Source organism: Ostrea edulis, chromosome 2 (assembly GCF_947568905.1).
Source record: "Ostrea edulis chromosome 2, xbOstEdul1.1, whole genome shotgun sequence".
NCBI classification, from domain to species: Eukaryota; Metazoa; Mollusca; class Bivalvia; order Ostreida; family Ostreidae; genus Ostrea; species Ostrea edulis.
Window position 1 is genome coordinate 24,104,276 of NC_079165.1, and position 15,334 is coordinate 24,119,609.

Here is a 15,334-nt window from a genome sequence, read left to right on the forward strand (position 1 = left end):
GTGGCCCCATCCGACCCCCGGGGGCCATGATTTTAACAAACCTAAATCTGCACTATATCAGGAAGCTTTCATATAAATCTCAGCTTTTCTGGCTCAGTGGTTCTTGAGAAGAAGATTTTTAAAGATTTTTCCTATATATTTGTATGTAAGACTTTGACCCCCTATTGTGGCCCCATCCAATCCCCGGGGGCCATGATTTTAACAATTTAGAATCTGCTCTATATCAGGAAGCTTTCATATAAATCTCAGCTTTTCTGGCTCAGTGGTTCTTGAGAAGAAGATTTTAAAAGATTTTTTCTATATATTTGTATGTAAAACTTTGATCCCCTATTGTGGCCCCATCCAACTCCCGGGGCCATGATTTTAACAATTTAGAATCTGCACTTTATCAGGAAGCTTTCATATAAAGCTCAGCTTTTCTGGCTCAGTGGTTCTTGAGAAGAAGATTTTTAAAGATTTTTCCTATATATTTGTATGTAAAACTTTGATCCCCTATTGTGGCCCCATCCAACCCCCCGGGGCCATGATTTTAACATTTTAGAATCTGCACTACCTCATAAAGCTTATCTATAAATTTTATCTTTTCTGGCTCAGTGGTTCTTAAGAAGAATGTTTTTTAATGACCCTACCCTAGTTTTACTTTTTCTTGATTATCTCCCCTTGGAATGTAGCATGGCCCTTTATTTTAACAATTTACAATTCGCTTTACCAAGGGATGTTTTGTGCCAACTTTGTTGAAATTGGTCCAGTGGTTTTTGAGAAGAAGTCAAAAATGTTTAAAGTTTACAGACGGACGGACGGACAGACAGACGGACGGACGCCGGAATACAGGTGATCAGAATAGCTCACCTGAGCTTTTAGCTCAGGTGAGCTAAAAAGTGACACGGAGAGATATAAAGGCTGAAGCAATAAGTACAATACGAAGTAAGGCAGACAAAAAGAAAAATATATGGAAAATATATAAGCAACAATTGTGAGTAAAACTCAAAAATATTCTGGTCATTTATCAAGAGCAAATTCTGGTCATTTATCAAGAGCAAAGGTCGGGAGTCGATGGGTGTTGCTCCATTAAAGAACAAAATGGCGTTCATACAGAGCGATATAAGACCAAAGAAGAAATGTTGAATAAACAACTTCAGTCAGTGTTCACAAAAGTCCATATACAACCATAGCTGATATCAAGATCAATAGCAAAGGTGTCAGCAAACTACTAAAAACCAGAAAATGCATAAAGCAACAGGTCCAGACTCAATACCATCATTTATTCTCAAAGCAGCGGCAAGCCAATTAGCGCCAATTTTAACAGTCAAATATTCTATTAATTCAGGTACAGTTCCACAAGATTGGAAATATACAAATGTTACATTATTGATGAAGACGAGAGACATCTTACCTCCAACTACAGACCAGTATATTTCACATTCATCACCTGTAAGATACTTAAGCACATAGCAGCATCATTGACCACTTTAACAAACATAAGATCCTCACAGACGCGCAACACGGTTTCCGCAAAGACGACCATGCGAACCACAGCTTATACATGTAGTTACTATCGATGACTTAGCGTCGAAAATAGAGAAAGGCCCACAAGAAGATATCATATTGCTAGACTTTGACATGCCAGAAACATCTACCTTTTCAAAAACAAATCTATTTGCCGATGGCAGTCTTCTGTTCCACAAAATTAAGAACCAAACCGACAGTAAACTTCTACAATGTGACTTAACAGCATAAGGGGACAACCCTGTCAAGTTAAAAAAATTATCTCAATTCAAATTTTTAAATAGTTTGACAAGGACTATATTTTGTGGCGGAAGGATTGATTAATCAAAAACTTCTAAATCTGCGTGATATTACAGTTTCTGTTTCAAACAATATATCTTTTATTTGTATACTCCTATACGTGTATTCCAGTTTTATTATTTATGCAGGGTGTCAAGCCACTTTTGGTCTTAAAAATATAGGATTATAGGAATTTTTTTTGGAAGTTTATAGGGGAATTATAGGGATTTTTACAGCAGATTTAAAGGAATAAATGGGGGGTTTTATTAAAGAATTTGTATTAAAGTTTATTGTTTCTGCATAAAAATCTAGCAAGTAGTATCTTGCTGGGGAAGAAATAATATCAAACATAAACAAAGACGAAATCCTTTCAGATGTGGACAGTTTTCCATCCAATAGACAGATGTGGAGAGTTTTCCATCCAATAGACAGTTCTTATACAATCATCATAGTTATTCTCTTCATAACAATCCAAATAAATATCTATCTGGCATCAGCTCCTGGATTTTTGGGGGTTATTTTCTTTTTCTTTTTATCATTTTCGAAAATAGGACTGTCTTTTGGGGGGGGGGGGGGGGGTATATAGGGCTTTATAGGGATTTTAATGAGTTATAGGGAAATATAGGAACCTTCAATTTTATAGAAAAATATAGGAATAATTAGGGACTTGACACCCTGTTTATGATACAAGTAGCTGAGACTTGGAACTAGTTCAAATGTTGTACATGTAATTTATTAATTTGGTCGATATATTTTTCCAAACAGAACATCGATTCTTAAAAAGTTTAAATATTTTCGCCTATAATTTGAAAATTGGTCTCTAACCGCCAATTTTTTTATAGTTCCATTTCAAATTTTAAGAAAAGACCTTGAAAATTATGGGAAATTTTAGAATTTGACATTACTCCCAATATGTTATTGTTTAGGAGAAAATGCCAGCATCATAGTGATTGATAAAACCAAACTCAATTTGGGATCATGTTTTGTTTCAGCCACAACTTACAAAAATAGCAGTAAAAACAGGGAAACAAAACAACAGCCAATTATCCTGGGCCCATTGATGTTACACTGTGATCGCGATTTTGATACCTATTCAACTTTTCTTGTTCACCTAAAATGGAAAGTTTTGTGTTTGGATCGGATGAAGAAAAAGCTTTAACAAAAGCCATCCATCACATATTTCCCAAGTCTGCTCATTTACTGTGTACCAAACATTTAAAAGACAATATTCGTCGAAATTTACAAGACAAAATTGGATGTTCGAAAGAAGATCGTGAACATATTATAAAGAAAATATTGAAGGGTTCATCAAGTAAAATTAATCTACCATAGTACATAGTAGATGTAATTTTCGGTACTTTTGTTTACGTACTGCCTGCTTTATTTCATTTAGAATTTTACATTGAATTATATGGGCAAAACAGACTTTATCAAAATATCTTTATAAGAAACTATATTTTCACCCAAATCTCTTAGCAAAAAAGTTACATGCAATTTCTTTTCAATATGGAAATATGAAATAGAATTAATCATTTACTGCACATATTCTTAGAAATTTAGATTTTTCCTAATTTTTACCAAGGGCAGATAACTCTACTTAAATGTCTGATATATAAATCAGGGTTAATTTGAGTTACTTTTTAAAATTTGGGTTCTTTAGAGGTATTTATGGGGTTCTATGGGTTTCTATGAGGTTCGGTGGGGTAAAAAGACGCACCCTTGTAAGCGTGAATGTAACGGAGACACAAACGTTTATTTAACCTAGAATATCAACAATGAGGAATACCTGGACTTGCCAAAGTTAGCATCGGCAAAATTAAATAATTTGGGCAGATTAGAAAAATAAAATGTGGCTAAGCTACATGATTTTAGTGGCTTTAGCTCATGTAATGTCAGCTGTTTTATCGCAGTTGGTCGTGAACGTGAAAAACAAAGGGGGCGACGTAATCAAAGAAGTGATATCGGGGAACACCACTTCTGACGTGGTGGAACTGCAGTTTCAGAACACGGACGGCACAGTCATCTATCAATTCATCGACTTCAAATCGGTAATACAATGTGCATTCAATTGATTATGTAACATAGGCTTAAAAGTAATGGTATATTAACGCACGATACACACGGGGAGTTTGCTACCGGTTACCAATAACTTACCATCACAGGCACCTGAAGTGTGGATAGCTTGTATAGATCTTATGTACACCCTCCCTCCCTTCTAGAAAGAAATTATTTTTATACAGAAGCAATGATTTATCCACCAATCACCCTCATAAGTTGTTCTGAATAGTCAGTGTCAACCTTCTGTAAGCTTTAGAGATGACCGCTTGTGAGATACTATGTTATATGTAAAAGTGTGCAACAAATCATGTAAACAAACAAGGGGGTACCTGGTTCGATACCGATTCACGGGGTATAAACCAACTTTATTGAAGGAATTTCTGCAAATTTCTCGTCAGGTTAATGTAGTTCTACTTATGTCTTTCATCTAAATCCCATGCCATCCATTTTATTTGTCATATTCTGCCATTTATTTCATCGTACCCAAGCTTTTACGTCCATTGACAGCCTTAAAGGAGGTTGTGACATCACTTTGCGTCTCGCATTATCTGATTGGCTCTTCAATCTTCTGACCACCTCGATCTTTTTCTTAGCAATGAAGGAAAATATACGAAAGAGCTATAGGAGCATGGTTTTAAAAACGAAAATGACTAATAGAAATATCAACTCAGATTATTTCATGGTAAAATTAGGGAATCATCATCCAACCAGTGGAAACTGGTAGTGAAGAAATCATCAAACAAATACGGTGCAAGAGTCATAAAAACACTAGGTGCACAATTGTGGAATAAACTGCCACTGGAACTTCGAGAGCTTGAAGCACATGGAGCATTCCGCAAGAACCTAAAAACACTCTTGTTCAAGCATGAATATGCCCTGTGAATGTAAAATTCAGTGCAATATCAAGGATTCCATGTGCAAGCTCTTGCAAACTGAATTTTGATCCAGCATACGAATACCTGTATGCCAATGGTATCTTGTCAAGTCAAAGTCAACCACTTTGTCATTTTACTAGCACGTTTTATTTAAATTCTTTCTATCGTTTTATCATTTTCTTTATAGTTCCTGCAGGTCTTTTATTAGTATATCATCATTGATTATGAGCACAAACATTGTACAGCGCATAGAAACTATATGTAATTTTACACTTTATAAATGAATAAAATAATAATAATAATAGTTTTGATACATAGCTTTATAGAATTAATTATTTGGAGATGATAATCAATTGAAATTATATAATTAAGCTGAAATGCTTATCCGAAGCATATTTTAGAAAGATGATTCAAGTGCAAGCCAATCAGAATTCCTTTCTAAAGGGGGAGGGGGGGGGGTATATGTACATAAGATCTATACAAGCTATCCACACTTCAGGTGCCTGTGGTTACCATAGGTTTCGGCCTTATACTACATGTGATACCACACACACTTGTATTATTGTGTGATACATAACTTTACTGTTAACTGTGCTGTTGAATTTGATTTGGAGAACACAGTCATAAAATCACAATGGCATAGAACACACGTACTAAACAAGTACTGTATATGTACTAAACAACCCAATCTAGAATGTAGTTGTAGCGTCTGGGGCCCTCACACATCACAAGACAAACAAAAACCTGAATCTGTACAACGTCGAGCTGTTCACAATGTATTATAACTATTAGTGTTGAAATATCGGTAAAATTTCATAATCGATAATCGGTCAATATTGGAAGAACTGTTTCGATCAATGATTGATATAATCGGTATTTACATGTAGTTAATAATGCTTATTATTTTTGGAGTTATTTCTATTTAGTTTTATGGATATGTGCAGTATACACACTAGCTGGTGTCACTGAATTCCCAATTTTCAATGTGGAGTCCACTCTGACTCTCCCCCGCACATGTCTCGATATAAAAGCGGGATTAACCAGTCAGATGAATCTCAGATTAGATATTAATTAGTGTACAGGCGACAATCGATTATGAAAAATAGAATCGATAATCAGAATCAAAGAGCCAAAAATAATCGACAATTGATTGTCGGCAACAATCGTTTCATCACTAATAACAATTACTGATTTCTGTGGAAACAAGGGTGTTATTCATATTTGGTCTTTTGGGGATAGGAAAGACTGGGTATAGATAACCTCGTTTCCACAGAAATTAAACAATTGTAGCGGTCAGCTGGGTTCGATCACTGGTGGACAGATAGTTCAGTTGGTAGAGCACCTGACTAGAGATTCAGGGCCCGGGTTTGAATCTCGGTCTGGTCTGTTGCATTTTCTCCCTTCCTGTTACATTTGGTGCCATAGACCAGTCGCTGAAACTATAACAGGTGAAAATGCCTGCTATGTGATTAAGATCCTGGGTTGATGTCTTCAAGTGTGAAGACATTTAAGGAGGAAGGAATGTAGCGGGCAGTCAGGTTCGATCGCTGGTTGGCAGTTAGCTCAGTTGGTAGAGCACCTGACTAGAGATTCAGGGCACGGGTTTGAATCCCGATCTGGTCCGTTGCATTTTCTCCCTTCCTGTTACACAATTACCATACCACAAACAGTGTTGCCATCATGATAGATGCACACTACAGGAGTTAACCCTAGCTGTATTCATTGAGAATGGATATTTGACATAAATTTAGATGCACGCTGCATTTGAAATATAAAAGCACAAAATATTGCAATGAACTCTTGAACAAAAGTAACTTTATAAATAATTATATTTATGTGCAAATCTATGAATCTGCATATGTAAGTGAAAAAAACCCAAACAAACATGAAATACTTTGCAAAATTAAGCTTTTCAAAATTAAAACATGTCTTCTGATTATGATCGGTATAATCGCATTGGAAGCAGCAACTGATTCCAACTGATGATCGATCATGAAAATTAACTGATGTCCCATAACTAGTGTATAGTGACATGGAATTTAACAACAACAACAACAACAACCCCCCCCCCCCCACCATTGGCTGACATATAGTCAGAGAACAGCTCAAACTTGCTGTACTCCATTCCATCAGTTAATACACCCAGTTCAGAATATATTTCAACATTTTTTTTAATCAGGCCAATATAAAATATAGGTGTGTTTCCAGTTTCCAAACCCTTCCTACCTTTTTGCTGCCTACCCTAAATATTTTGTTGACAATATATATAAAAGAAAATAAAAATCCACTCATTAAATAAATTCTATATACAAATGATGTAACATACGTCTCTCAGAAATCAAATAGCTCCCATACAAATGTAACATACGTCTCTCAGAAATCTAATAGCTCCCATGCAAATGTAATATACATCTCTCAGAAATCTAATAGCTCCCATACAAATGTAACATACATCTCTCAGAAATCTAATAGCTCCCATACAAATGTAACATACGTCTCTCAGAAATAATGAAAATAAAACAATTTCCTGTCCCACTCAATAGATAATTTTATATCCACCAACGAACTATGTATTGTGAAATTTTAAAAGCTGCACATGAAATATTTATCAAAATTTTCTGTACATACATGGTATACATGTATGGTAGGGAAATTCTCTTTCATTTTTGGATGAAACAGTGTCCCCACAGATATATTTACATTCCCAATGTTTTTTGCATTTTATATTTTAACAAATTGTAATGATAGCCATTTCCTCATGAATGTGTTACATTTGTGAATAGTGCACTGATGAATCTTGATAGATATAGTGTGTGTATTTTAATGGTAGGGAATTCTGATAGAAGTAAAAGTAGATTGTAATTTATATAAAAAAAATAAATTTTATTTTTGAAAATATGTGAGTATATGAACTGCTTTACTTCCTGCCAGCATATTAATGAAATTTATTCCTGTGGATTGTTATTTTCACAGGAGGTGCAGATTTTTCGTGCCTATGTCCTATGGGAAGAGGAGCTGGGCTTCACTAGAAATAAACCTTTTACCCTGTGCTTTGTGTCCAGATTTAACAAGAATGAGTTCATTTCCTCTGATGCCATGTCCAAACTCAGACAGGTAAATTATCTCTTGAACGTGAGGCTTCATCTCGGTCTAATCAAATTCATTTTGAAATAAATGAATCATTCATATTGATAGAAAAGTTTAACATGCAAACAGATATTGGATGTATTATAGTAAAAAAAAAAAAAAGGATCATGAATGAATGATCCAAGTTTGTTATTTCTATCACAATTTAAGTATTTTTAGGTAAAATGTGTCATCTAAAAGTTAAGATTTGTGACTGCAAAATTGAGACAGTATCTAAATTACAAAATCAATATTTCACTGGTTTGTTTGAAACATAAAATGACTTGAGTCTTTGTTTTACATAACACTTTACTCACAAATGGTACATTTTGTATTTTTGACCAATGAGAAATATTGTCTTTGTTGCAAGACTTTTTGTATAATGGACCACAGAATTTGTTTTTAAGGCTCACATAGATCTTGAAATGTACTTAAATTTGGGCAGTGCTTCAATTTGACTTCAATAAAGATAGTCCTACAAAAGTGCTTGAATTTTGTATTTAATTACTTACCGGTAAATTCTCCGTCATGTGTTTTGAAGTGAAAAGATGTAGATGATGTCGTTGACTATATATCAACCATCTTTATGTAATTATTACATTTAATAAGCACAGAACCAATATAAACTGTATGTGTATAATGATCACAGAAAAACCCCAATGCAATCCGTAGTCCAGAAGAGGAGAGAGTTCCTGAGATGCACATCATGGATCTGCAGATGAACCTAAAAAGAACGGACATAGTCAGTCCTAACATACAGAAGGTGTGCCAGGACGCCAACACCACAACGTACGCCAAGGAGTCCGATATCAAAATATGGTCACAAGGTAATAGCATTCATTCTGTTTTATTTCGTTCTATTATATACCCATCAATGTTTCGTTTTTTAATACTGTGGATTTCACAGAGTGTGATTCGGTTTTCCGGATCACCACACTGTGGTTTTCTGATTCCGACACATCAGTATCCTCTGAAATTGATGATGTCACAATGCATCAATGCATACCGGTACACAAAATATAATGTCACTGTGTGTTGTGTTTTTGGTAATTTGGATTACATTTATTATCTTTAAATGTGTATTTATAAATACATAATGGGGTATATAATAAATTTATCATTACTACAATAACTTGATGCTAAGTTTCGTGCAGATCATCAGATCAAACTAAACGCTTCATGTCTCGTGTGATCTGATGATCCGCGCCTGTCAACTCCACATGATCCAACTCTTCGGATTAAGTTACTTTAGTAATAACATATATATATTTTATTGTAATTAATCATTTGGGGGGTGAGGATGATGAGGGAGGGGGTGTAATCATGATAAAAAAAAAAAGATATTCCAAATATATTTCTTACATAATTGTAATCTTGATAATTTTACCACAAATATACAATATAAATCCAAAAGAATTTTCCAAGCTCAAAAACTTTGTATTGGCAGGTTTGGAAACTCTGAACTTTTGTTAACTCTGAATAAATTGATGTGATTTTGAGTTGCCTCTCTTGGGTCTGATTGCTTTACAGATGTCAACATTATGTGATTTTGACATGATTTGAAATTGAGTTGTCTATCTTGGATCTGATTTTTATATTACATTCATTTTATCCTCCTAGCTTTAGGTCAGGATATCAACCTACTGATGTCGACATCGAGAAAAACCTACCCCGAGAAGTATGGGAACTGTAAAGACACGTCCAGCATTACCTCCCCTTGTGTTTGTCACTACCACATCTGTGTGGGCTGGTACCCCTGTGGCTTGAAGTACTGTCGAGGGAAGGACTCGGCGGGGCGATATGTCAGTTATCGCTGTGGAATTAAGACCTGTAGGAGGTTTATCTCTTACGATTTTGTTGTTGACAAGAAACATAACTGTTTGTGGGACGACATTTAATTAAGTTCACCACGTCTTTAAAATTTTGTAAATTGATTGGCCATTCTGTATCATTTATGGATGGGATTTTATAGTTTTCCAATCAGATCATTATATGTTGTCTGATGAAATCCTGAATTTAGTCCCTCTGTATTTCAAATGTACCCGAATGCAATTTACATTTGATTTGATGAGTGACAGGCTGTACCAATTAATTTTTCATTTTCAGTTTTTGTGTGTTGACACAGTTACAACATATTATTGATTTTGCAGACCAGTACAGGAGTTTGACGGGTTGTTCTGGTACTGTTGAAATGAGAAGTAAACAATTACTGCTTTTGTAAAATTCTCGGAGACATCGAGTCGATATGTTCTTCGATGTTATCGGGTATGTCATTATATATGACATGCTTAAAGTATCTACTGGTTTGTGATTAGAACGGTGCTAATGACTTATTGGACAGAGTTTATTGATTTATGGAGCATTTCATCATCAAATTTCTGGTCCCAAATATTTCTGTGACTTCTGAAACCTGAGAAAACACTCCTCACACGAGTTGTTATTTTCCAAGAAATGTATTTTAAAAACCTACTTGGATATGCCAATTGCAAAATACTACAGATGTATGAGCCATGCAGGGGGTTCCTGGCATTTTGTAACATACTGTTCAGTTCATTTAACGTGCCAAATATTGCCTATCTGGATTTATTTATTTATATACAACTGCTTTATAGAAATGTATTCTGCTTTGTACGTGTATTAAAAGATTATATTTTTACTTCCGGTCTTCAGTGTATCGCCTGGTTATGCAATGTCTCTTTTGAACTCCAAGTTACTTCACTTAAATTTGTTGTTTGAATTTGATAATGATGTCATCTACAAATTCACGACTTTCTGATCAAGAGATGTCTAATACCTGACAATCTGTCTTAATATATTTCTGTCTGGCTTGATTTCATTTTCTTAAGAACAGCGAGGTCTTTTACAGCTGAACTTTACACACAGAACATCCATGTGTGAAGGGAATTCAAATTTATACTGCCGCGGTGGTCTAGAGGTTAGAGCGTTCGCCCTGCATGCGGAAGGCCTGGGTTCGAATCCCGGCCGCAACAGACCTAAGTCGTTAAAACAGGTGGTGATAGTTCCATCACCAAACGCTCGGCATCAGGTGTGAATGTTGCAGGTCCTCAAAGATGACCTTTAAAACGGATCTCCCGTGTCACAGTAGGTGTGGCATGCTAAAGAACCCTCACTGCTCAACGGCCGTAAGCGCCGAGTAAAAAGGTCTATGAAGCCCTTCACCGGTCTTGGTGACGTCTCCATATGAGTAAAAAATTCTCGAGAAGGATGTTAAACAACATACAATCAGTACAATCAGATTTATCCAAATGACAAAGATTTTTTTTTTTACTTCTTCGCAAGAAACTTTGGGTCAGTTTTAAGTTGTAACAGAATCCTGAGGTGAAGGAGATTCAAGTTTGTTCAAATGAGGGACAACACCCCTACCATGAAGAGATTCTTAAATGAGGGACAATACCCCTACAATGAGGAGATTCTTAAATGAGGGACAACACCCCTACCATGAGGAGATTCTTAAATGAGGGACAACACCTCTACCATGAGGAGATTCTTAAATGAGGGACAACACCTCTACCATGAAGAGATTCTTAAATGAGGGACAACACCTCTACCATGAGGAGATTCTTAAATGAGGGACAACACCTCTACCATGAGGAGATTCTTAAATGAGGGACAACACCTCTACCATGAGGAGATTCTTAAATGAGGGACAACACCTCTACCATGAAGAGATTCTTAAATGAGGGACAACACCTCTACCATGAGGAGATTCTTAAATGAGGGACAACACCTCTACCATGAAGAGATTCTTAAATGAGGGACAACACCTCTACCATGAAGAGATTCTTAAATGAGGGACAACACCTCTACCATGAGGAGATTCTTAAATGAGGGACAATGCCCCTACCATGAAGAGATTCTTAAATGAGGGACAACACCCCTACCATGAAGAGATTCTTAAATGAGGGACAATGCCCCTACAATGAGGAGATTCTTAAGAAATAGGATGGGATTTTGTAATAATAATAATAGAAAAAGCCACCAAAAAGATCTGATGCCAGAAGGAACCACTTGACTAGAAAACCCAAAACATGTACATTGAAGATTCCAGTTAGTTCAAACCATGACACCCCCCACCCCACGAGCCAGGGTGGGGCCACAACAATGGCTTTAAAGTTAAAATATGAATACACGTGTATAGAAAATTGGCCATGGTCAAGGTAATCAATAAAATAAATAAATGAGTGAGCAACTTCTTTGTCATGGAGGAATATTATTGGTTCAAAGGACACTTTATGAACAGATGGTGTGTCTACACCAAGAATTCATCAAGGTCATATCAAAACTAGATATTGCTCATGGCAAGTATAACGAAAGGGTCCTGTTGTGTGCCATTATTTGGTAAGGTCAAGGTCCTTAACTCTTAAAACAGTCGACGAGATTCAAACATGATATGTAACCCATTGGTATAAGTTTGTGAATAAATTTTCAAACCAATGGCTGCCGGGATAGCCCCCCCCCCCCCCCCCCCCCCCCAAATGTCCGGAAAACTGTCAAATATACGAAATTTGCTAACTTCAGTTTCTTTAATCTTCATAAAAGATCAACAAGGCTGTAACGCATTGATATAACTTCAAATTTCAATTCAGTAGCTCCAAGGAGTGCCAAAAGAAGTCCGGCAAATCTGTAAAATCCCAGAAGTTCAAAGTCCATAACTGTTTTGAAAAATAGGTCAAGAATTAAAAGCACAAATTTTAACTGTAACCCATTCATACAAATTGATGTATAAATTTCCAAATCTTTAGCTGCAGAGATAGCCAAACAGTTCAGTAAACTGTAAAACCCTAGGAATTTGTTACACTTTTTAAAGTTGCTAAGTTCAAGACGCAGTTAATTAAAAAAAAAATAGGTCAAGAAAGCTCAAACTTAGTGTGTAACCCATTGATAAATATAAGTTCAAATACAAATTTTCAATAGCAACAGGGGTAGTAAACAAAAATAAGTCAGGAAAAATGGCAATGCACAGTCACATAGGATGATCAATGAAGACAGGGTCCTAATTAATACGCCAGTTTCGAGATACGAACTCTTCTGTGTAGGAGGTGCATTTAGTGGAACTTTGAATGACTAAGTGGGGCAGAGCTGAGTGGACCTACAGTCGGCGAGAAAAACGATGAAATGTATTAAAATCGGCTTCTCTTTTAATATGTAAATGTGGGAAATACGAAATACTATCGAAAGAAATGTTTTACTAAAGTGGAACCAAAAACAATGTCATATTTGCAAGTAATGTCTTTGATATGGTACTTATGACCAACGGAATCTATGATAAGAATTCTATGTTTTTAATTACTCCCTAAATACTTATAACTTACTTAGTTTGTGTATCAGTCGAATTCGGGTGATCTAACAGTGTAAGAGAAACTTACTGAGTACATTCACTTACGCAGTGATGAATATTAGTCCCACTCCCGCGTGTAAACAAATTGTTTCGCGCCTCACTATACACGAGAGTTCTCCAAAGGGAAATAACTCGGGTGTATCTCGAAACCGGTGTATTGTGAAAGGCCAACATTTTGTAGTGAGGTACTAGAAACTATATTTAGACTAATGAATCAAACATTGGACGAAGGACACTGTATTAAAATCAAGGTCACCAACAATAGAAATGTGTGTCTAGGGCACCATGTTGTGATAGGGGAACAGTAGTCAATCTCCAGGTTTTCAAAGTCTGAAAGATGCAATCGTTTCACCATCAATATGTTATAACTAATACTTTCGATTTAATTTTTCATTGTGTGCTAATTAGTTGACCGTAAAAATCCATGGGCTTTTTATTTTACAGTTAAAGCACGGACATTAAACCGACTCATTATTGAACAAATATTCATATTATTCTGTGTCGTCTCAGTTTATTGACATACGCCCTCGCCGTGACGTACAGAGTATGTTCCAAATATATGAAATGAAAAGTATTGACGGTTACTTTTGACGTTAATTGTGTGTTAAATTCCGATGTCATCCACAAATTAAAAACAGACTACTAATGGATACATGCACCTTCACGCTCCAAACACTACAAACAATGGGCTGCCGTTTTCTCTATCGAGAGTACCTAGTTTTATAATGATTAAAAAATAGTGAAGCGGAAATTAGGATACGGTGTATATTTCCATCAATTTATCGAATGTATTTCATTGAATTAAAAATGAATTAGTTAGACCATAGTGTCTCTTTAAATTGATTCTCGGTCAATAAAAATTTTGAAAACTAGAAATATAATCAATGAATTAGGGGTAGTGAATTACGGGGAGGTTCCTAGAAGTGCATCTTCCATGACGTAGCATTACATATTTATAAACTTGTAGTAGTTTGTCAATGAAGATCAGAATGAGCTACAAAAATTGAGCGGCACACAGAATAAATCACAGAGAAATCACCCATGCTAGTTTCCGGGTCTTTATTTCTTATCAAATGTCTAAATTATAGATCAATTGGACCGCGGATGAATAAATTCCTTCAATAACAAACGTGTTTCTAAATAAAAACGACCGCGGATGAATGATTGTATATTGTTTACCGTCCCTCTCGAGAATCTTTCACTCATATGGAGACGTCACCATTGCCGGTGAATGCCTCCACATTTTAGGCCTATGCTCGGCGCTTATAGCCTTTGAGCAGGGAGGGTTCTTTATCGTGCCACACTTGCTGTGATACGGGACATCGGTTTTTGCGGTCTCATCCGAAGCACCGTCCCATTTAGTCGCCTCTTGCGTCAAGCAAGAGGTACTGAGAACCTATTCTCACTCGAATCCTCATGGGACCGCGGATGAATGAATATTTTCAACAAGATATCTAGATAAAGAGGACAGCGTATGGATATTTTTAACAAGATATCAACAAAGAAAGGACTATGGGTAAATATCGTAAACAAGATATCTACATTTGTATTTACAAAAGGATTGTGAATAAATAGATACCTTCAACAACATATCTAGATAAAAAAGACCGCGTATGAAAATTTTCAACAAAATATCAAACATAGAAATACAATGTATCTTCAACAAGATATCTAAATACAAAAGGACTGCAGATGGATATCTTCAACAAGATATCGAAATAAATACATGTAGGACTGTGGATGAATATCTTCAATAAGATATCGAAATAAATAGGACTGCGTATTAGTATTTTCAGCAAAATATTTACATAGAAAGGACCACGGTTGGATGAATATCTAAATAAAAGGGACCGCATATGAATAATTTCAACAAGATATCTAAATAAAAAAGACCGCGGATGAATATCTCCAACAAGATATCTAAATAAAAAAGACCATGGGTGATCATCTTCACCATGATATCTAAATAGAAAGGATCGCGTATAAACAAGATATCTAAATAAAAAATACAGCGTACGAATATCTTCAAGATATCGAAATAAAAAGGACCATGAAAGACACTCTTTTTCAAGGGTAGGATAATTTTGTTGACATTTTGTAAGTTTCTTTGAAAAATAAGAAACAGCTCTAC

General features: G+C 35.7%; 1 protein-coding gene across 1 annotated transcript; it reads left to right on the forward strand.

The window, feature by feature from the left end:
* Positions 1–3,511: 3,511 nt before the first annotated feature.
* LOC125681811 (out at first protein-like) lies at positions 3,512–10,500 on the forward strand. The gene is made up of 4 exons (XM_048922039.2): positions 3,512–3,833; positions 7,692–7,832; positions 8,494–8,671; positions 9,465–10,500. The coding sequence occupies exons 1-4, from the start codon at positions 3,633–3,635 to the stop codon at positions 9,740–9,742; spliced, it is 798 nt and encodes a 265-aa protein (XP_048777996.1). The 5' UTR covers positions 3,512–3,632; the 3' UTR covers positions 9,743–10,500.
* Positions 10,501–15,334: the final 4,834 nt, after the last annotated feature.

What these genes read in the sequence shown, in the direction of transcription:
- LOC125681811 (XM_048922039.2), top strand. Translation starts at nt 3,633, where the DNA reads ATGTGGCTAAGCTACATGATTTTAGTGGCTTTAGCTCATGTAATGTCA. An exon ending in AATTCATCGACTTCAAATCG is followed by an intron (nt 3,834 to 7,691) that starts GTAATACAATGT and finishes TTATTTTCACAG; the next exon opens with GAGGTGCAGATTTTTCGTGC. An exon ending in TATCAAAATATGGTCACAAG is followed by an intron (nt 8,672 to 9,464) that starts GTAATAGCATTC and finishes TTATCCTCCTAG; the next exon opens with CTTTAGGTCAGGATATCAAC.